At 35.5% G+C, this 23,506-nt stretch overlaps 1 protein-coding gene across 2 annotated transcripts in view; it reads right to left on the reverse strand.

Annotated features, from left to right (window-relative positions):
• Nucleotides 1-23,506, reverse strand: part of LOC128996389 (uncharacterized) — a 154,523-nt gene that overhangs the window by 123,233 nt on the left and 7,784 nt on the right. For both annotated transcript variants that reach the window (XM_054421691.1, XM_054421692.1), the window contains exon 2: nucleotides 7,261-7,461. In XM_054421691.1, the coding sequence (XP_054277666.1) occupies nucleotides 7,261-7,420 (160 nt within the window). In that variant the 5' untranslated portion in view covers nucleotides 7,421-7,461. The remainder of the gene's footprint in view (nucleotides 1-7,260; nucleotides 7,462-23,506) is intronic.

The following is a 23,506-nucleotide window of genomic DNA, read 5'->3' on the forward strand; positions in this document are numbered from 1 at the left end:
CAGCAAAGTGTACTGACCCCAACAGCAATGGCATATGTGACGTTTACACTCTGTGTGTTATCTATCAGCACTTCACTAAACACTTGATGTTTGTAAAGTACTGACTGAGGAGCTGGTCTTAGTCAGCAAAAAAGCAACACAGATCATTTCACTTGCACTCCATTCTAGACCCTGCCTTCATATGGGTTAAAATACGCTTAGTAGTGCTTGATTGGTATAATAATTATTGGAACACACTGAAGTGTACTTTTTAAGTGAGAGTTTAGTTAGATTTAGTGTTTATGAATGGCGGAAGTATTTTAATAAACGTTTGTCCCATACAATATAATACATCTTCTAACATTATATATATCCACAACTATCAAAGTACCCGTCCTTCGTACGGGGTTGGCGTATAGGTCTAAGTATAAAATGATAAAATGCGTATTGCAGTTATACTCGTGCTCTGCGTTTGCAATGTGGGAGGACATGGTTTGAGAAAATTTGGTTCTTGAAATTTCCGGTATGCTAATAGTATAACACATCTACCGTAGCCATAATGTTCTACCACTGCACCTAAACAATAGAAAAAGTAAATTATCAAACATTCGCACAATATCACAAATGATGTATTAAATTAAAGACATAAACATAACTGTAAACAATCCTACTTTGAAAGTTCTAACTGTGTATCACAGCTTTTTGTTGCTGCTTAGGCATATAAAATTAGCTGTTGCCGTTAATGCAAAAAAAGATAATATTGCTGCACGCTGTTGGGAAACCTTATAACTTTTTAATGTTATTACATATCATCATTGACTATTCTATTAATTCAATAGTCAAAGATATCATTGACTATTGCAATAGTCAAATATATCATACAACCAACTTGTTAAGCTGAAACATCTGACAACATTTTTTAATTCCTTTTAAATATGAACGAGGTGTTAGCCCGTCCTACGTACGGGAGTAGTCAGTTAAAACGGCGTAGGCCTATAATTCAGAACAGCTAGTTTACACGTATAAAGACAAATGTTATTGCAGCCTACAGTAGAAAGAGTAATTATCAATTGAGAAGTGTATAGGCCTAGTCAATGATATCACCTTCCATCGCATACCTACCTCTTCCTTAATCAATATTACCACAATACAATTACTCATACTATACACAATTTCCAGTAGGTCTGAATTGAAACTCCCTAAAATAAAACGAAAAGGTCCAATAAAATACACAGTACACATAATTATAACGTTTGTGTCCTGACATCATTAAACGAATCGTCCACACACATCGCTAAATCTAAGGCTAATCCAACCAGTAGATAATGCGTGATTAAACTTAAAACAAAAAAAAACATACAAACAAACGAACGAACAAACACACTAGTAAGATGACCACACTTATACTGTAAACTAATCTGGTTCTCTATAAAATGCCTGAAGCTTTTATGCAAAGTATGAAATGGAGTAATAACGAAAGGATTTTATACGCTTTACCTAGGCATTGTGTATAATGCCTAGTCATTCTATAGAATGCATGCACACAGGTGTGTCAGGCAAAGTGTAAAATCAAAATGAATATATTTTTTAATTCTGCCATTTGTTTAACAGTATTGTTTAGATAGTTGGTTAATTTATTTTAGATTAGATACGTAAATGTACTCCATTGCCTTCCATGGCCTCCTTTGCCATTGTACTCCATTATAGGGAAGAGTCCCACACACCAGGATAAAAAACATCTTTAGACCCTGATGGTGCATTAAGAATTTACCAATCGTAAAACATATATATATATATATATATATATATATCTAGGTTCTCGCCTTTGTCCGTCTTCAGTCTTTTACGCGACTTAGGCCTACGTATCGTCCCTTCTCTGGGACCTAACCATAGATAAAACATAGGCTACTCCCTTTAGCCTATGCTATTACCTAACTTAACCCATGACTCAAATCACAGTTAAAACACAAGACAACGCTACCTTAATTTTTTATACGAAATACTTTGTATTCAATGAATGGTGTATACTCTAAGCAAAAACAATGTGAACGAATCGGTGCTTTTGTTTGGAGGTATTGAACGAAGAGCTTTAATAATAATACATGATAATACTTAGCATTCAGTTCCCGCTGAGATTTAACCTTGGCAGCATTGGCGGTAGACTCGCCTACTCAGAGGAATGTGAGGAACTCAACATTCTCCTGCGAGGTCGCCAGAGAGTAACAAACTAGACCCTTACTTTCCATAGAGAAATTAAGAGTCTTCATCAGTGGAATCCATGTTGAATTTTCGTCCCATAAGAATAATATTAACCTCGGGTCCCCATGTCTCACTAGCAAATCGTCATGGTTAAAGGTATTCATCTTGGTATGGGTAAAAATCGTCGATGTATAAAACCATGAATTAGTCTTGTTACCTCGTTTTTTAACCGCAAGTATACAATGAAGCCTTTCATTACGAAGCCTTACTGTAAATGTAGTGTGGTTGACAGGGCTACCTGTTACAGTTATAAACAAATAATCTATGTTTTCAGACGATTATGAGATCACCATTATTTTGATCTAATATAAAATGTGTTTGTGTGCAGTACGTGTTCATTACCGGCTTTAGAAAAAAATTGTGTCGTTTTAAGTTAAAGTTGAAAGTGAACTGTTTGTCAATAATTCACATCGAAATAGAATCGTGATTCATTGAACTCGTAATGCCAAGGCTGTTTGCTGGGCTGGGCTGGATGGATAGGCCTACGTGAGAAATAAAATCCCCTGTCATCTAGTCGATTTGGAATATAAATAAAATCGTACATAAAACTCAATCCTTTCTAAATAAAACAATGAATATTTCACAAGACACTTTCAATCCCAAAACATACAGAATTTTAAATGATACATTTTTAATTTTAATATCAGTATTGTTGTTTACCTAGTTGAAGTTACTTGTAGTAAAGTTGTTAGTTAAACTCTCTGAATTGTAAAAAATATTTACTGCAGTTCAAAAACAAAATTAATAGCTGTGGTTTTTGAGAGGCCGCGCTATTGTCAGTATAAAAGCTATTGCATCACACTTAATTATCAGCACCTTATTCTCGGTTGTATTAATTTGTTTTCTGCTGGAAAATAATACCTTACAATAACCAGTAATATCTAAACAACATGATCAATTGATATCCATACGAAACATCATCATTAAATAAACAATTAAAAACTTTTGCAGACATATAAGTGGAAGCTTTGATGGTTCCTAAAATATTGGAATGTTTTTGTTTGTTAAAAATACAAGTAAGTTCATGTAAAATGTATTCTCGAAGCAAGAAGGCTTAGTTCCACCCAAATTATTAATTATACTGCGAATTCTTGATTACACCACGATTTTAGCTTATAATATTACATGTGCATGATATTATATAGTTTTTTATAGGCCACTGCATATGATGTACTATACCACTGCATTTATACCATTGTTCCATGTTGTCTACTATGTTTTCTATACCGCTGCATGATGATTTTAATGCTATTGATTACGCTAATGAAGGTTATTGACTATTCCACTACATACAAGCTGCATACCTACTAGTTATGGCTGGATGCTGCATCTAAAGCAGTCAACCAGCCCATATACTCAAGTGTTTATGGGAGTCTGGTTGTATGGTCATAGGACCGGTTTAACTCGCGGATAGGTGCCAGAATAAAACTGGTATTTTAACACTCTTGTGTGCTGATTAAAATAAACAGATTTGTGTGCCCGTAAGGATTAAAGTTTTTACTTTATATCTATTACCTTTGCATTGTTAAGAAATTCACCAACTAATAGAATGTAAATCTTAGTTAGGAAAACTTTCTAGCGACAAACTGTACTAAGAAAAAAGTAATTTTGTAAATGTGTAATTTGACTCACCTGCGACCACAGAGATCGATTAGTTATGGTTATGCTAACATTGTCGTTGTTCGTTTTAGCGAATTTCCCTATAGGGAAGTAGCTATTACCGTAGGTGGCACGGTAAGACCTAGACCCGGGACCGATTTACTTTTTCATTTTGATGTCCCCAGAGGCCAAAAACACTATTCGTTCAAATTTTTATATATGTATATATATATATACTTATATATATATACTTATATATATATATACTTATATATATATATATATATACGTCCGTGAACGCGATAACTTGAGTAATTTTTGTCCGATTTTGATGAAACTTGGTTTAAAGGTGTAAAGCGGCTTTAATGAGTTCGCGAACCAGCACGATCGGACCATGGGAACGGGGCTTTACGGGGGATTTATGGGGCAAAAATTGGTTTTTCTCACTTTTGACCCTCAAAACACAAAATTTCCCAATTTCTCTTTAGACCTTTTTAAAGAGCTTTAAAAAAACAAATAATTTAGTATATAAAAGTATTTTTGTTCGATTATTAGTAACGGAGAAAATTAAAAAAAATTTAAATTTAAAATTCCCATGTTATTCTTATGGAGAATATTGTCAAATGTTGTAGTTTGCTTGTTTATGAATATATTTTGATCAAACTTGGCAAATGTATTTATTTTGTACTAAGCTATCAATATTTTACTCAACAACACACTTTATTAGTTTCCTTGTAGCAGCAAACCTAGGTTCAACTCGTTAAACCTAATGTTATTAAAATATATTTAACTGAAAATCAATTCAGACAAATGGAAATTCGCTTAGTCGGCAGGTTTGCTGCGGCGGGGTTATTTGTATATCTGATTTGTGTTGTGTTTTATGTATTGAAATTATTTCGAAGTTTTAACGCAACTTTGGAAAAGCTGTTCTTGCAACGAAACGAGCCAGCAATCTATTGGTGTGGATGTTTGACTTTAGACGGAGGAAGATGGCCTATTTTGTTTGTAAGATAATTTTCAAAACCCAAGGTTATGTGTATAATTGTATGCGCAGCCTTGTGTAAACAAGTTTATGCTATTTAATTCATGAAGCTACCATGACCAGACAACAAAGTAGGTTTTAAGTTTTGTAAAAGAAAATCACATGTAAAAATATCTAGTTAACTGGTTTTAAACCTATTAACACTCCTATTAACCTATAAACACTCTATAAAATAATCCTCAGTTATGTCAGATGAAGATATTAAGCTCAATGCCATATTATCGCTATTAGTGTGAGAAACTGCTAATTCTACAAAGTTTAAATGAACTATTTTGAGAAATTTAAATTCTCTTAAAACAAATAAATTGCCAAAAACAGACTCCTACTTATAATTAAATCCTGATTCCATAACCAAACCATGTATCTAAACTAATCAGAGCCATTAACAACTCTACTTTTAAATCCTTTTATTTTGAATGCGATCAATGTTTTTTTGGTGTGGCCTTGGATCAACCTGAAACGTTTATCAGCTGATTGTCCAGCCAGACCACCGTGAACCTCTAGGCGCTATGCACAACGCGCCGAGGCTTTGGCCTGGATCCTAGAAAGGACCGTAAACGCATTTTTTACCTTTCAATCCGTTCTGCTCGAGTTTACGTCAATCCACGGACGAATAAATTTTGTTTCGTACCAGTCAGGGTCCGAATCAGGATCGTTGGTCATGAGTTGAGTTGATATAGGACAAATCTGTGTGAATCAAATGTTCCATTTATTGAGCGGAGCGAAGCTCTTATTTCTTCATACGATCTAGGGATTCCAATTGTAATTCAAGGACCGTTCCAAGTCCTAGCCTTGCTTCTAGCTATCATAGATTTTTGTAGATAGTGTTAATTATTAGCTTATCGACAAATGGAATCTGATTACAGGATAGACTCCTCTTGGGACTCGTGTTTGAAGACGAACCACTTGAGTACCCAGAATATTACAGCAAAATGCCAAAGGGTGTACAATAAGCACTTATGTGCATATTTGCCAATTTGTCCACTTGGGCTACTTATTTACTCGAAATATTGAGATAATTGTGGTTTGACTTGTATTTAGTAAACAAACGTCGATGAAAGAAAGTAAATAGTTATTAAAGAGATGAACACATAAAATTCTATAATGTGCTGAAATGACACGTTAATAAGTCTGAATACAACTAATTAGGGAGTGAATGTATTTGGCAACATAATTAATTAATCCATGACAGATTTAAAACAGTATAAGCTGTATGCAAAATATGGTCTTCGCCATTTTCTTTTTTTAATACGGTAGAGTATTGGAATTTATAACAAACCTTAACCCTCTATTATCAAACAATAATTGATTTATTGGGGAAAATATTATTCATGGGAAGAAAGAATATCAAAAGAAAACACAAATCAACCCATCAAAATTTGATAATACACCACATAGAGTACAAGTAAACGACTAAACCGTAATCTAAATTCAATTTATATTGTATTCCATTAAAACATTTTGTAACTCAAACGATCCAGCCTTGAATATCTCAATTTAAACATATAAATATAATTTTCCAAACAAGGGATCGTCAGAATTAACCTAGAGATCTTGTCGTGACCAAGACCGATTTGGTGAGAGGATCACTTTATGTCAGGGACATATCCTCAGGCTTCGGTTACAAAAACATTCAGGATCCTCTCCTTTTGGTGATGATCATAATTATAGGCAAAGGTAAGTGTCCTGTGGCGTGCAGCGAATAGCGTGTGAGCTCCAAGCTCCAAGAGTGACAAAAGACCTTGAACTTTGGTGAGAGGACACATGGGCTGATGTTGAAAAACAAATTTTGAACCCTTTCTGTGATAGTATATTTTGTTAATAATTATTCCTGGATTTAGGAGTAGGCCTAGGCATTCATTTTTACAAATGTGTTTTTAGCATTTGTAATTTTTTTTTCAGTATATATTTTAAATTCAAACCATATCTGATCATGTAAAACTTATTATTATTTAAAACTAGTAATATTTAATATTTAATATACTAGTAAAACTAGTATTATTTAATAGGAGTAAGTAGCTTAGATTGGTAATAAATTCAACCTTTCACCTTTTTAACCTTTTCAACGCATTTTGAGAAAAGACAATCTATTGGCCTAATAATCTTTAAAGCCATCGGTTTAACCTGGCGTTAAGGTTTCCAGGGCCGTGCCTCTGTATTTTGCACACGTACAGTTTCTACTACTGTACATCGATTTGTATTACATGATTCTCCAATGAGTCATAAATTCCCAGTCTCATGCGAAGCAAAACTGTTGTTGTTTGTGTGGCACAATATACAAAACAATTAAATCATCAAAACAAATGTGCATTACAGCTTTTAAGACACCAGTAAACAAGATTTCTTTACTCAGCAGACATTCAGTGATAGTTTCAACTCACCTTTGGGCATTCCACAAGGACCCTTTGTCCTGCTGTTATCAAGGAAATCAAGGTCATATTTCCTCGCAGGTGGAAAGGTCAAGGCCACATGACACTCCGAGTAAGTGATAACAGCCGAGAGTGTCACAATCACTGATAAGAGCGTCCTTGATATCGCCATTTTATCACTCCTCAAAAACTCCTGCCTCCAACACAATCCATCTGAAACAAAGTGAAATTGTAAGTATTCGATCTATATCAATAATGCAAATGTTTTCAACATTCAGCCGAAAGTATCCGATGTAAGTAAAAAAATTCTCCTTAAGCTTACGAAAGAATACGTTCATTTAAGGCGATAGTTAACGATGACATTTACTATTACAAGTATTAATTCCAGTCCATGATGACTGATTTTTTTTACTTGATTTCGAGTTGTGGGTCAAAGTCGTGCTCAGCGACCGGTTGACGTCAACGTTGATTCGTGTACTGCAGGTGAAACTGGGGGACGTCCTCAGCTATCAGGTCCCGGAACGAGTATTAAAAAACAAATATTTACAAGGTTTAGAAATCTAATATAATCCTTCATCAGGTGTGAAATTATTTACAAGATTAGGCCTTGGTACGAAATGTACTATTTCTTTTGTCCCCGTATAATAACATTGAGCAATCCATTGGTTCAGAACTTGTATCGCACTTTTTTGCATGAAAAACTGTATACCTGAGGTATTGATGTATTGGCTGCTTAGTCGATAGAGCAACGGACTTGTAAACAATAACAGCGATTTTGAGACTTCGCGTCTCGGTGCCGTCACCAGACTATCAGTACGGGGCTTAAACACTTGAGTGATTTGATACTTTCCACGGACAGGTCTGATATTATATGTGAAGGGCAAATTCAACAAACGCCTCACACCTCTTTTAAGTAAACATATTTTTTGTTCAACTTTTCATTAGCTTTTTATGTTATACTAATTAAAGTTGTAATTTTGGGCAATTTTTGTAGGACTGTCCCCACAATACTAACACGAATCACTCATCAAGACTTTGCTCGAATTCCAGCAACGTGACAAATAATCGCGTGACAGTCTACTTTAATTATGTCCGTAGGTAATCAGTCATGCAATGTGTTGTGTTGCGACTGTCAGTGTTCCCGTCGTGGTTCGCACATTACAACTCCGTTACTTCATCTAATTAACTAATTAATATCTCCCCATCGGCGCTACGAGGGACTTACGATGTTAAGTAACGTTCGGGAAGTGAAAGTAAGACCAGTGGAATGCGAACTCAACTGTCCACCTTGAGGACTTGCGGTTTACAGGTTGTTGGCATTTAAGTTTTTAAAGTCAGATTAGGTTGTAGTATTTCATGGATGATTGTATAGCCAGGTAAGCAACTGTAGTCACAATTAATTATAATGCACAATGTGAAGAAGAGGTGGTTTCGTGGTAGGGTAAACGTAAAACTCACTCAATCATATTGCTGAAATTTTACGTCAGGCTAAATCATGAACGCAATAAACAAAAGTCCTATAATTGGATTATTTGTATAATTAATCGTCGCTGGTTACGCACCGATAAACTTTAAGGTTTCTAGCTAGAGCTTTTTGAAGTTAATCTTGATCGGTCTCCTTGACAGCTAAAACCACTATTTTTAATTCAGCTTTGAGCAGTGGATTATAATGGTTGTTGAGGATATTTCTGCATGATGACGTCACTAGCTATGTTCTGGATTAAGGATACTTTGTGTGTGGATGATCTGTTATGGATCGTATACTGTGGATGCTCCATTGTACGTCAGTGGCTTGATGACTGAGCAAGAACACTAATGGGTCTGTTTATCAGACCACATTCCCGAACGTCTGTGTATGGCTGGTTTCTCTACAGTCTACACTTTCCATCAGCTCGTATCTGCAGACGATGCAGGAGTAAAAGTAGACAATTCAACACAAATGTAACTCCTTCAATGCTTAATATTGCGCTTCCATAGCATTACTTGATCTTCAAAAAATTGGGGCACAAATATTATCCCGGTGGTAAAGTTTGTAACTTCTAAACCGAAATGTCAAACGTTTCTATTGAAATTTAAATGAATAGAGATGTAGCTCCAATCATTCAATTATCTGGATTGGTTTTTATCGCGCTCCCCTGTAAATCAAAAGGTCGCTGGTTCAATCGTGAGAAAATTAAAGAGGTTTGTGACGGTTCAAATCTAGACGCAGATGTCTTTTATAGTTGGGGTTTCAGTAAATTGCCCTGGTAAAGAAACAGCTGGATTTAGTTAATAAAATACTACACAGACCATCTCACTCCATTCAACACTTGTCCTGAGACTTCCCCACAAAAACGACCGACGTCATCGCTTGACCACTACAATATCCCTACCACCGTGTAGCCGTGATGCCACAAGACCTGTTTTTTACTCCCACTTAATTCACACACTGCCCAAGATTACCCAGTTGTATCTGCTATTACCCCCTAACGCTACATAATTACTACCTGGTTTTCGCGGTGCAAATTCACCCGTTATACTGGACCCGGATCTCCCGGCTGAATTAAATTGTAGGTTGACCAATCCAGAGAACAGATCAGTGACTTGGTTTGTGGATCAGATCTGTTGTTAGGTTCTTTTGAGGTACATACGTTACGTAATTCAGTATTTTCACTTCAGAGTGTACAATTATTGTTCTATAATGTCCACTCTAGCGACTTGTTGAGTGAGAGAATCGCTTTCAATGTTCTTTATGGTTTTGATTATATTACAGGGAGCGAATGCAGTAGGTTGAGTTGTAAGATACGTTCAATTTTAATTATATTTCCTAATCTATACTTATAAAAGGCAAAGCCCTCACTGACACACTCACTCACTCATCACTAATTCTCCCACTTCCCATTTACCTAGGAGGCTGAAATTTGGCACATTGATTCTTTAGGCATTGAATAGGAAAACTAAGTTATTTTTATTCTGATCGGACTCTCGGGCTCCGCCCCAGTGGCTCTGGAGTTTCCCATGTTAACCTTAAGAGTACTCATATTTAAACGGAATTAATGAATCTTAACAGCTGTTTCAATTAAACAAGTTGGTTCTGTTCTATGATGTTCAATAGCATTAAAGTTACAAGGATTACCAACAGGGTGCAGCACTATTATTTTTTTATTTATGACAACAGCTAAATTGCAACTAAAAGGTGAGTGAGCGTAGCGAACGAACTTCAACCTGGAGGCGAGTTAGCGTAGCGAACGAGCTAATCTGAAGGCAAGTGATGTACGGGTGGATGTTTGTGACAATTAAACGCGAAAAATACTAAACCGACATTTGGTATGATGATATCTCACATTCCCGATTACCATATAGACATATTCTTATCTCAAAACTCCTTTCGGGCTCCATCCCATTGGTATTGGTGTTTCCCATGTTAACCTTATCTTCTGAATTTATGACAACAACTAATTTGAACTAACTAGCAACAAATAATTGTGGTACACAATGAGAACTTTACTTTATTCTATGGTTTATGTGCAGTGGTAGAACATTATGGCTATAGTAGATATTTGCTATACTATAGCATACCGTATAAATTAAAAGAAACAAATGTTCTTAAACCGTGTCCTCTCCCATAACTGCAATAAGCATATAGCTAGTAATATATATATATATATATATATATATATATATATATATATATATATATATATATATATATATATGAATATTAGTAAGATTATAATAGTAAGTGTAATTACGTTTTATTAAAAGGTGTACACATCATTAGTTGGCTCAGCTCCAAACAGCTGTAAAACACACATAAGTAACACAGTCGATGGTAATACCACAGACAATGGAATAAACCATTAAACCATTAAACCATAAACCATTAAAGTATTATATTGTCTGTGGTAATACACTTTAGATGCTGGAACACACCTCCCATCAAAATAGACCAGCTGTTGCTACTTGATTAAACCACGAGCTCTAGGTTAGCCTCACATGGAGTACAGAACTATTTAAGTACTAGTTTCAACGTCATTTGTTTAGGTTTATGATCCATTCCGGGTTTTATTCTAGTATTCGTGCTAGTTTTTCGTATTCGAAGGTATTCTTTGAAGATGAACTTTTAGTTCGGAAGTTTAAAAAGAAAAAAAAAAGAATTATGCACTTAACAATCACAAAGAACTAGATATAACATTTTTGAATATGTACATGGCACTAAGTTAAACCTTAACGAGTCCTCTAGTATACACGATCAATCATGACTAAATACACATAAAGTAAGAACACCTTCGACTTTACTGTCATCACCGCCGAATCAGCTGTCTCGGCTGCGCTTTGATATCATTCCGCGCACGCGCCGTACTACGCAAGCGCGGTAGAGTGTTTCTCAGGTTCACGTCGTGTGGAGTGTAGCCTTTCACACGGCTTGTGGCCCAGATCGCCGTCCTATCACTACCGCGGCCCCGGTTGGCCTTGACGGGTCGGAGGTATGCGATTGATGGGGTCAAAAGCTTTGTAGGCAGCGTGACTTAGGAAAAAGTGTGTTGCTGTTCATAAACTTAGTGAATAAGTAGGATTTGTATTTTGTGGCAAATGAAATGTCTGTCGTTTACTGTGTTGGGGAGAAGGTAAACCACAAGTCTTGTAAAATACGCAAACAGGAATTATTAATAATTTCACGTTGTGTTGTTTATTCCGTATCACGTTGACAAATATTGTAAACATTAATAATATTTTGCCTGAGCAAGGTGTTCGTTTAATAGTAAGAATTAAATAACTTCTTGACTAGCTCTTCAAGTGCTGGTGCTATTACATCATTGTAAGAATATACGCTCCCCAACACATTTTCATGTAAATCATAATTTATAGTGTTACCATTTACAAGACGATTTGAAATTGTTTACAGTGGTTATCTTGAGCAGTCACGTCAGTCATCGTCTGGCTAATAAGTTACTGTATAAGTATAAGGAGTATATGGGATTGTTATATTGACATGAGTTACTTTGTAGGCCTAAAACAGTTCTTGTACTGAAAGACGCTCGTAAATAAAGACATTTTTATTTATTTATTTATGTAATCTGATACAGTTGCGTGCTTTGTGTACGTGGCTGAATATTAAATGCAGGTTGAATCTAGAATAGAATGGCCAATGGATGATGTAGATGATTGTCGAACAATCAAAATGGCCCAATGTATCCAAATTACTCGCATTACCAACTCTTCGTCATTCGGTTCTTCCTCAATCCTATCCTCCAAACACCTCTTCTCCCAGGAAGGCAACACATAAAGTATCATTAAGCCCACAAAGTGTATAACTTTCCCCGTTTACCCGTCAGCATCAGCATTACCTTCACAATTACCCTGGTTAGATAGCGGAAACTAAACAAACCGGCCTGATGTTGATTCTAACCGGAAGTTCAACCCAAAGTAGCAGAGACAAGCCCGAATCCACCTGATCATTAGAGTCAATCAGCTGTTATGCAACTAATCGTCAAATTCTGCGCTCTGATTGGTTCCCTAGACAACGCCAACGGATCAAATCAAATATTTAGTATCTCAAATAGTAATATTGTAATTAATACTATTTGAGATACACCACTTGATTTGGTCAGTTGACAGCATTAATGAATAGGGATGTATCACAATATGGTGGAATTTTATTTATTTATTTATATACGGCAAACACCATTTTACATTGCAAGTTTTTACAGATGGCCAAAGGTAAAAAAAGATGACGTAATAATACATGCTTGTGACAGCTATCTACTACCTACACTTAGAATTAACGAAACAAAGTTGAAAACAAAATGATAAATATCACAGCAAGTGTCAATAAAGACTAGTTAACTAGTTGAATTTTCGTTTGTATCTAGTGTCTAGTAACAATTTCATTCAAGTGTGATAGTTCAATAGTGATAAAGGGGTTATTTGTATTTAAACAAACACACAAATTTAGTGATAATAAACACACAACTCTAGTGATAATAAACACACAACTCTAGTGATAATAAACGCACAAAATTAGTAAGGGTATGATTATTTTAATTTTTTACCGGAATTATTTTCATTAAGAATTTTAATTCAGATTATTTGCAAAGAGAAAAATGTACAGTTGGTGTTTTCAACCACAGCCGATTCATTTTCACCATACGGAAAAATAGCCCCACGCCCCACGTATTGGAAAAACGCATAAAATATTCTCACTACCTTTAGTTATAAAAATCCATAAAATATCCCGAATCATGGATAAAATCCCTCCAAGACGTAACCGTCTCGCTCATAGTCGTGACTCTTGCTCCAGTCTCCCGCGGTTTATGCAGATCACCACAGACCGTAACAAATATGGCGGCAATTAGTCTCAATGTTTATTGACAGCTCGTGTTTTGGTGGGCTTTGCTGTGAAACAGACCATAGATTTTAGCAATACAGTAGCTTGCAGAAATAAGGCAATCGCTCGGTGAGACTTTCTGAAAGGAGTTTGTAATTCTAGTAACACTGTAGTTACTGTAAAATACTTGAAATAATATAAACTGCGCATTTTCATTGATATTGGATACTATAAGTATAGTTATTACGCGTGTTTCATGTGCAAGCTCAAGTAGTTTTAACTTTTGCTATTCATTTAACATTTCTGTGTACACTATCACTATAACCTTTGGTTGCATCATCAGAAAACAAGCTATCATTGCAATGTGCTTTGTTTTTGGTCGTTATAATTTTAAGGTTGGTATAAATAGAAGATATGAACAAACTCAAATGTCACAGAACACAATAACAACTTTACATTGTATAGTATTTGGCTGTGAAGCATGATCAGGATGAAAACTTTTCTTTTTCCCTAATGAACATTTCTAATCTTATTTACTTGAAACGATAGTATTTTTATGGAGTATAGTGTATTGAATTGCTTAATTGTTTGTCAAATCCGCATTCTTACAAACACGTTCTGTACGTAGCATATCTATCTGAACAATTATTTATTAATGTTAAATGATGATGTTTAACTATATTATTTAATTTTAATGTTCCAACTGCCAAACCCCTTTCAATACAATGTCAAGACAAAACTTTACATAACAAGACATAAGACCACATTTCTTCGGGTTCGATGTTTCTATATGTTTACATAAAAATGTACAATCTACACTAGCTTATATGCGTAGCTTTACTAAACATTATGGGTCTTACTAAACTTGAATCTTGTAAACCTAGTTTTATTCAGCTCAATATTTTAACTTTGCCATCACTGTATATTTTTTCCAACCTTATGTATGTAAAAGAAAATTTAGTTAACTTTCCCATGCAGCACAGCAATCATCATCACAACACTAGAACTAAGCACAATATTGTGACACCTTATATTAGATTAAGTAAAACCTTCAAAAGTTACCATTATCAACAGTATCTATTGTTCAATAAGTTACCATTAGAAATTAGAACTCTGTCTGTAAACAATTTTAAATCGTATGTAATGACATTCTTAAAAACAAAAAATGCCTTTTACACTGTAGATGATTTTTTAAACTTGTAAGTTAAGCCATCAATGTCATGTGGATAAAGTAGTATCTAAGTTGAAACACTCAAAAATGCTACATACAACCCTATTTGTTGTACTGTTTGACGTTGCCTATTACTGTACTAAGTTTAATGGCATTAATAAATTCTTATTGAGTCTTATTGAGTCTTATTATTGAGTCATTACAAAGCAACAATCAAGCAATCAAACCTTAACTACACCAATGTCTGAAAAGCTGATTTATCACTAAGGATAAGATGATCTTGACAATCAGCTGTTCGGTTCCCTCCTTTTCTGTACAGACCTCGCAGTCAAGGCGGATAGCTCCTGACCTTGGTTCCATCCATTGCGCTTGTCCCCCCATTCCTTCTGTTACTTCTTTGTCACCGTTCTTAGTAACAGTTACTTATTGAGCACCGAGTGATCTTGGTGACTAATAGTAATTGTTATGGATATATTCATAAACCTAGGAACAATAGTTTACCGTCCTCGCAGCTTAACGGTATAGTTAAATCGTGGAAAGTAGAATTGTCATCATTACGTGTTTCAGGGTAAAACATCAAGGACGTTCCTGGAGAAAATAATATATACAAATATATTGTGGATATTGGTACAAATTGTTAGACCATTTTCGCTGTTTATGTGTTGCAGTAAAAATTTATTAGCATTGTTTAAATCATGTGACTTTCATATTATCTGCCATAATAATTTCATGAAATATTTCTCATCTTCGGTACGAATATGGGCTCAACTACCTTCAAACCCGTGAATGAAATATCGTATCGAAACATTTATATTGATACTTCAAAGCGAAGTGCGAGTAGAAGTCAGTTTCTCCGCACCCTGAGGTGAAATCAGTGATGTCACTCACATATCGGCGTTTTCTAACCGCATGCCCACATAATTAGCCGCTTTATAGAGGCCGAACTCGCCGATCTCCGACTGATTATCCTGATTTCGACCCTGGAAAATCCGCGAGTCACGAGTGCTTTCGCGGTCGAAAATCGCAGATTGACGATTCGGAAAGGTGAATCCGCAGGAAGAAAGCGATGGAGAAGAGATCACGTAAACAAATGAAACCTAAATCACAGAATATATAGTTGTTATATTTTGATACGGAAAATCTAGAATGGCTACTATTATAGTCTATACCTAAATGAAGATTGCCTTTTTATGCATACCACGCTCACTCCTTTAAAACCGTCAAACTATCAAAATATATGTCACTTGAAATGAATTTGTATAGAGGAAAATCTAAGACTTCCCTATACCATGACTATACTACTATTTTACTATATACTATACTATAATAGGCCTACAATATGTTTATATTTTACTATACTATGAAAAGATATTTGTCATTTGTGTGACTAACGGTAGTGGGTTGTGTTGGTGTCTAGGTACAGTCGTTAGCATTTGGAGCTTTGGTGTGAGGGGCAGGTTTGATCCCCCAGAATACCGACACAAATTTGAGAGGTTTTGCACAGCTTTTCCTCAAAAGCGTTGTTATTCATTCACTGAAACGCCTTTTGGCGTACCAGTATAGATCCTACTTTCCACAAATAAAAATAATCTTATATTTGTATAATATAACTTTAAAGCTATTGAAACAGTTAGAAATAAATGATAAAACACAAAACGTGCTTTATAAATATTGGAGAAAATCATATCATAAACCTTTTCTCTCATCTAGAAAGATGATTAATCTGTAAGTGTGTTAAATATAAATAACCTCAACGTTTGCATCTAATATATATTGTTTTAATTTCAAATGTAGAGGAAATAATACTTACAAAAATTATTTTATTTTAAATAGTTTCCCATTCACCCACCGACAGGGAGGCGTCGCTTCGGTGATTGTCGTTTGTCTGATACCGTTCGCCCAGAAACCGCTAGACGCTCTGAGGTGATTATAGAACGCCTTGTGCCCAAGTCAACCATGTCTCCGAAAATGTGTTTCCTTAAATCATTAATCCAAAATGTAGCGTATATTATTTTACATTGAAATGTATTGGCCTTAAAAATTTTACTAAAACCGTTGAAATTAAACACAAGCACACTTAGCAGGAAAACTTCAAATCAGCTGATCGTAGTTCCGTTGATCCAAGATTTTCGGCAAAGATAGTTTTAGTTTATATGAAGCTGTAATCAAAGATCTCTATATTCCTTAACGAGTGAAGACACATGTATTTCTAGAGGCCAAAAAAAATTATTCAAACTTTACCTGCTCGGTACTTCAACTGCTGGGTGTTATTACGAATGGCCGATATAAAAAACGTGTTATGAGATAATGATTGAATTAAGCTTGAATCGTGACGATGCGCATGCTATGAGTAATGGACAGAGCAGAGTCACGGAAATCAAATGGAAATCACGGAAATCGCAGTCATTGTGAGGAGCACGCTCACGATTACCAGAGGATTGCCTTGCGAATACGAGATATTACTATACACTGACACAATGAACAAGCATTTGTTGGCGAAATATCCGTGATTATTTGCTCTTCTGGCATTTATAATTTTCAGTGATACATACACTGAATGATTGCAGTGCTCGACTAACGATCAAAAGATTCCAAAAACATATGATTAACTTGTTGGTGATTTGGGACTGGACCCAGCTGTTCTTGAACGTTGGGCATTTTATACATGACCCTGGAACAAGGAACTAGTTTTCTCACATAGTTCCACCATACATAATGACATAGAAGTCATGAAAAAAATCACACAGATTATCTCGCTTTCATACACACATCCTGTATTCATAGCCAGTTAAATTACGTACTCAGTCGATCGACATATGCCTTCCTGTAACGCCAGAAAGAATATTGTACACGTTTTTATGTTTTGAAACTGATTCCAACTGTTCATTAGGCTTTGACTAAACCATTAACTTTTCAATTAGATTGATAATTAGTTTTTTTTTTTTTATTATGATGGAACTTGTGGCCTTAGTCATTAAATAAACTGCATAGATAACTACCACGCCATCCTACACTCATCCTCCATTCATCAGATTAGAATGCGTAATTATGAGCTCTCTCAGCGAAGTTATCGAGCGATCAAGAATGCAGGGAACTAAATATACCAACTACATTTTCAATCAACTTTCAATTTAAATTGTGGTGTTGGCCGTGCTGCTAGCCCAGAGGGTGGGTTCCATAATCAAAAATTTGACGGTATTCATCTTTTTCTGCATGCGAGGCATTTTTTATCCTTCCATACAAAATTCAACTCGCATATACATCAACAAAAAGAGTATGAGAAAAAACATATTTTGCACGAAAATGCTTACAAATGAATATTTAAGTGGGCATTTCAATTTATACGGGAACACGTCTAACCTTAGACACTTTCATCAGTGTAATGTTGCAAGTCTATTGTGTCACAGACGATCCCTAGGTCCAAGTATAGCAGTGTCTGGGTGGTACACTCATAGTTGACCTTGCTTGATCGTCCGGCGTCAAGGATTTGCGCAATCGCAACTGTTGACTCGGTATTGCTACCGTGTCAATATTGTGGTTGAAACCTTGCCTGGAGGTCATCACGATCCCGAATGATAAATATTTCATGTGAGAACTAAAGTTGTATAACGGTTCAGTAGATGGTATTTCCTGGTGAAATTAATGAATTGCTATCATATGTTGGACGACATATTGTGTACTTTCCTAACTAAGAATATTTAGTTCATACTAACGTTGAATGGGCCTAGTATTTGCGAATTCCTCAAATGAAGTCCTTATCTTGCTATTGCTGCTGCTTTCATTATTAGGTAACAGATTTTGACCAAACCTTTTTAATTATATCTTTTTGTTTTAATCTAGTCTCAATTGGTTTCTGAAAAGAACTCATGCAGCAAGAAAAATTCATCCCACTAATTCAGCACTTTTTAATGAGACAATATTTTGTATTTCTATCAATTTCTTTTTCATTCAATGGATGCAATTTTTATGGGAACCTGTTAAGTTGTTTGTGTACCTGAATATAATAAAATAATGTAGCAATACGATATATCTCAGATATACCACTTTTTACACAGACATGTAATATGTATATCATTTCTATTTGCCCTTTCAATGTGATTAGATAGCGAAAAATATGAATCACACACTACCTATTTTACTATTCCATTTACGTTTCCAACCAACATTCGAGTTCGCGTTTTTTTAAAAGAGAGTTCCCATCGTTAACCTCCATTGTTTATGTCAACCCTTCTCAAAGCATAGGTACGCTTTTGTTCGCCAGTTCCTATTTCTATTACTTAGATTCTCCACATCCTCTTCCTAGGAGGATGCTGTTAGAAAGTAATTGAGATTTCCAGTCGTCGTGCCGATTGCTAGGATTCCGAAGTGGTCAGTTTGAGCTGCACTGTTGCCTTCGCTGAGGAGAAACCTTGTCCTAACCTGACCAACTGCTGCACGCGCTGAGATTAGAAATCGCACTGATTTGAGACTATTGTCACTCATCTCCAGATGGGAATCTCATAAGATTGGAAAACGTCTCTGAGTGAGATCTGAGGAGATTTAGTTGAAAAGGTCTGTTGAATATGCTCAAGAAAGTCAGATTGGAAAAGAGCTTATAGTGAGATTAACCAGTTTGATGGTTGCTGTCAGACAATAAGTTTAACATAATCAAGGAGTGTGAATCAAAACAGTAAAAATCTGTTGAACCTGGTAAATACCTGTCGGGGAAAAGAAAAAATCTCTGAGTTACATTGATCAACATAACGGATGATAATAGTTGGTTTGAACAGATTTAGACCATTAGATTTAGAAAGATTTTTGCAGCATTATGGAAGTGAAGAGGTGATAACATTATTTTGAAGATCAATCAGATGACCGAAAAAGGTCGAATTAAAGATATAGCTCTGAAGGAGATCGACACCATAATAAATGGCAAAAGGAAAATATGTTGAATCTGATTGAAAGAAATGATTTTAGTGATTGACCAGAACAATGGATCTTGACACGAGAATCTGTTACAATTTTGCATTTTTCACATTACAACCTTCCTAGATAGTTTTGTGTATTTAATTGATAAAGTTGTTTACAGCTGCACAAAGCTTGAGATTCAAGACATTTATGTATGCATAATATTTATTTAGGTTTGTTTTATTCGTCATATAGCTATGCTTTTCTCAGTCTAGACACATTAAAACTATTTAAAATGTGCAGACTGATGTTAAAAATTCAATCAAGGTTTAGCAAACAAATTTTAATATTTATCTCAGTTTTGTGCAAAATGTCGCATAATTTATAACAATAAAATAGTTATTTGTGTAACTAGTGTGCGAAGTGGCACTTCGATGCATATTAGAGAAATGTTTACTCGAAAATAGAAAGTGTCTCGAGTGAAGTGAAGGCAATTTGCACTCGTGTTGCTCATTACATTTTTCCTACAGTTATTATAAATCATAGAAATAATTCGTCTTACAACACGTTTTTAGGTTAGGTTAAATCTAAGCGTTGAACGAAATGGGAAACACTGAGACAGATGATCGTAGTCGTGTAGTCGTACCGTAGTATCATAGATAAAAGGAGTGTCTACTTCTTTTAATCTATGGTAGTATCTTTAAGTGTTGCCAACCTATTTCCAAGCGTACAAGTATTTAAGTGCATAATACAAGCACGCTGTTTTGTGTTGGAATACTGGTGTGTAACAAATGTAAGTAAATGCAGCAGTTAGCAACTTTCTGTACTATAATCAGTGCAAGGAAGTCCACTTTTTCAGGTGACTGTCGGAAAAAGAATATTTCTATCATTGTCATTATCTCTACACAAAGACAGCTTAAAGCATGAGCTATGCGAGTTGCGTAAACCAAATCTGTCAAAAAAGACTGTTGTTACCAAATAATTTCTGCACACGTTGTTATGTTGCATAAGATTTGCAAGAAAGGAATATTACCCCGTTCGCCCAGGCTGGGAGAGAGTGGTTTCATTCTTTGTGTATAATAACACAAATTGCGAATAGATTAGTTCAAGCATGATCATCGCATGGAAAGCGCATTCTTCTTTTGAAAGTGACGAAACACTCAACATTTATTCTTTGCACGTTTTGCTGGATTTAGAGATTATCTGTGCAAAGTATATTTTGATGAGTTTAATTAAAGCATTCGTCGCTCCGTAAAATGATTAAATAGTCATTTGGATTCCATGGTTCAAAGCGTGATTTTCCTTTCTTAGAATGGAAAACCATTTTTCTTAAATTATTTTTGTTACCTAACCCGGAGTTTTGTAGGTTACAGTATAGCCTATTCTTATAATTGCGGGTTTGACATAACCAAGAAAAGTTTTACAGTTTTAACTGTGTACAGTATTATCTACAAATTTAAATCGCAAGTCCATGTTGGGGTTGTTTACGCCGGTGGCATTGTTTTAAGTTTTTTAGCGAACCCTGGTTATGTTACTATTTAGCGTCAAAATTTTGTTGGCTAACATTTGATTGATCCCCAATGGTAAAAGGCATGGGCCCAGAACTGAACATACCGCATTTGAAGTAATCTCCTTAACCTCTCCGCTATTTCTGATCCATATTCAAACAAATGAACATGAGTTGTGTATTCGTTTTAAACGGCCACTCGATCTTTCTTAGTATCTTGTTCGTTAAACTACCTGTAGGGCAGTCCCTTCTACCTCCACACATCCAACCTACAGTTATAGTTATAGTTATAGTTATAGTTATCCTCTCAGTCTCCCCACTCGCAGGTCCATGGCCCCTTGGTCCACGGGTCCTGCCTGGAGGTAGAGTCTGTTGTCCGGAGAGTTGCCTCACCTCGGATCACGAACTTTATTGCAGGTGAGAGGGACAGTTGGTATAGTAGAGCTGTGATTACGTTGTGCTTGCTGTTTTTCTTTACGATCAAAGGTATTTGCAAGAAACTCGGAAATATACTTGTATCTGCTGAAAGATAAGGTAATGACGGTTTTTGGCGTTATGGACTCTGTATGTTTTTTTTTTCGCTTAAGCTGGACAATAACTATGAAATTTAGAGGATTTTTTAAAATCTGTAGTAATTATAGTCGTGAGATAAATACAAATAAAATTGTTGAAGGTTTTGAAACTTTAATACCTTTCATTAAAATTGCGACCATAAAAATTGTACAAGAGTAACCAGAACGGAACTCTTTTTCTTTGCAACAATCTTTAGTAGCACACTACTCGTATTAACAAAATAAGGTTTGTTACATTGACATTATATGAACTTTTAAGTAGTTAACGATTGAAAAATCAATAATTAGCAAAGAAATACTCAATCATGTAAAAAGAATAAATGTGAGCGAAGTAAAGTGCGGGAACGCGGAAAACATTGAAATATCAGCCACGGGGCACATAAACGGAATCAACAATCAACTTTTGAACCTTGACGTTTTCCCACTCACCTTTGTTTTCTAGTACTAACCAACGTATTCGAATCTACACAGGAAAATTATAAACATTTCTGAAAACTGACATTGACATACTACCCAAATGGGTAGTAAATCTTTCAAAGTTACGAAAATAATCCAAAAGAGGTATGTCCATTGGCACATCCTCACACACGTCAAATGCCACGCCCTGCATTGTACTTCTGTATGTTAAACCAATGACATACGATTTCTGTAGGTGAAGACAATGCGAAGGCTGGTGTTTAGCAAGTCTGTGTGGTTGGAAAGGATTGTTTACTGCACAGTTAGACCCTTGGGCAACCGTTTGTGGATGTGAGAGCGTTTAGCAAACCAATTGTCGCGATATTTACGTAGCTAGAAAGTCACCTAACAGGATGTGAAAGCTGGAAAATGTCTTCGTTAGAAGGTAAAATGTTTGGTAAATTGTGAATGTAAGTTGAATGTAACCTAAGTAAGTTAACTTTTAATCGAAGATCCATGTATGGTTAATTTATGGTTAATATGGTCAATGTATGGCTATAAGGGTTTTGGTTATTCGAGGATAATTAGCTACCGAGGGCTTGTATGAAGTCAACAAGGTGGTTGCAGAATATAGCGAGATGATCTTTGTAGGCCCTAGCTTTATTACTGACTGTGATACGCTGTTTCCTTCCATATGCCCATTAGGTATAACCTAAACGATCAAGAACAGTTGGGTTGGGTCAAGTTTCTAATAAAGAATGCCAGCACGGGTATCTTAGATTGAGGTAAGATTAAGGATTGAGGGACCTTCATTGAGAGAATAAGTATAAGGTTTGGCTTATCGAGCCTTTGACATATTATTCAAGGGACAAATCTTCAGTACAAAGCACTTGTGTCAATTTGTCTTTGAACAGTGACTAAAATAAAACAAAAAGAAAATTTATTCATACTATATACTTATTTCTAAAAAAAAATGCAATTATTATTAGTTTGGATAGCTAATGGTTATAGTGATCAAATCTAAATTATCGGGTCCGATCGCATGCGGGATGAATTAAGAACCCAAGTTTCATCTTTCATTGGTCTTCCAACTCCTGATGAGAGGACGGAACAAAAGTGTAGCCTAATAGAAACAAGACCAGGGGTTGGACGTTCCCTAAAAAATGTAAAACATGTCAATGACATCAACACGAAACCCCCAACTTATGTACAGAACGTGTGAAGTTTTACTAAGTAGGCCTACAACGCATTCTAATTTATAGAAAGCCTTTTGAGGCTCTTGGTAAAAAAACTAAAGATGTGAACGGAAATTTCAAATCGAGCGGACAAGGTAGACAAAACATTCATGACTTGAAACAATAGCCTCCACTCAAAGCAGTGAAAGTATATGAGATAAATGGAAACGGCATTTTACCATT

Source organism: Macrosteles quadrilineatus, unplaced genomic scaffold (assembly GCF_028750875.1).
Source record: "Macrosteles quadrilineatus isolate MER2022 unplaced genomic scaffold, UCM_ALF_1.0 Scaffold_6__1_contigs__length_79288215, whole genome shotgun sequence".
Classification (NCBI taxonomy): Eukaryota; Metazoa; Arthropoda; class Insecta; order Hemiptera; family Cicadellidae; genus Macrosteles; species Macrosteles quadrilineatus.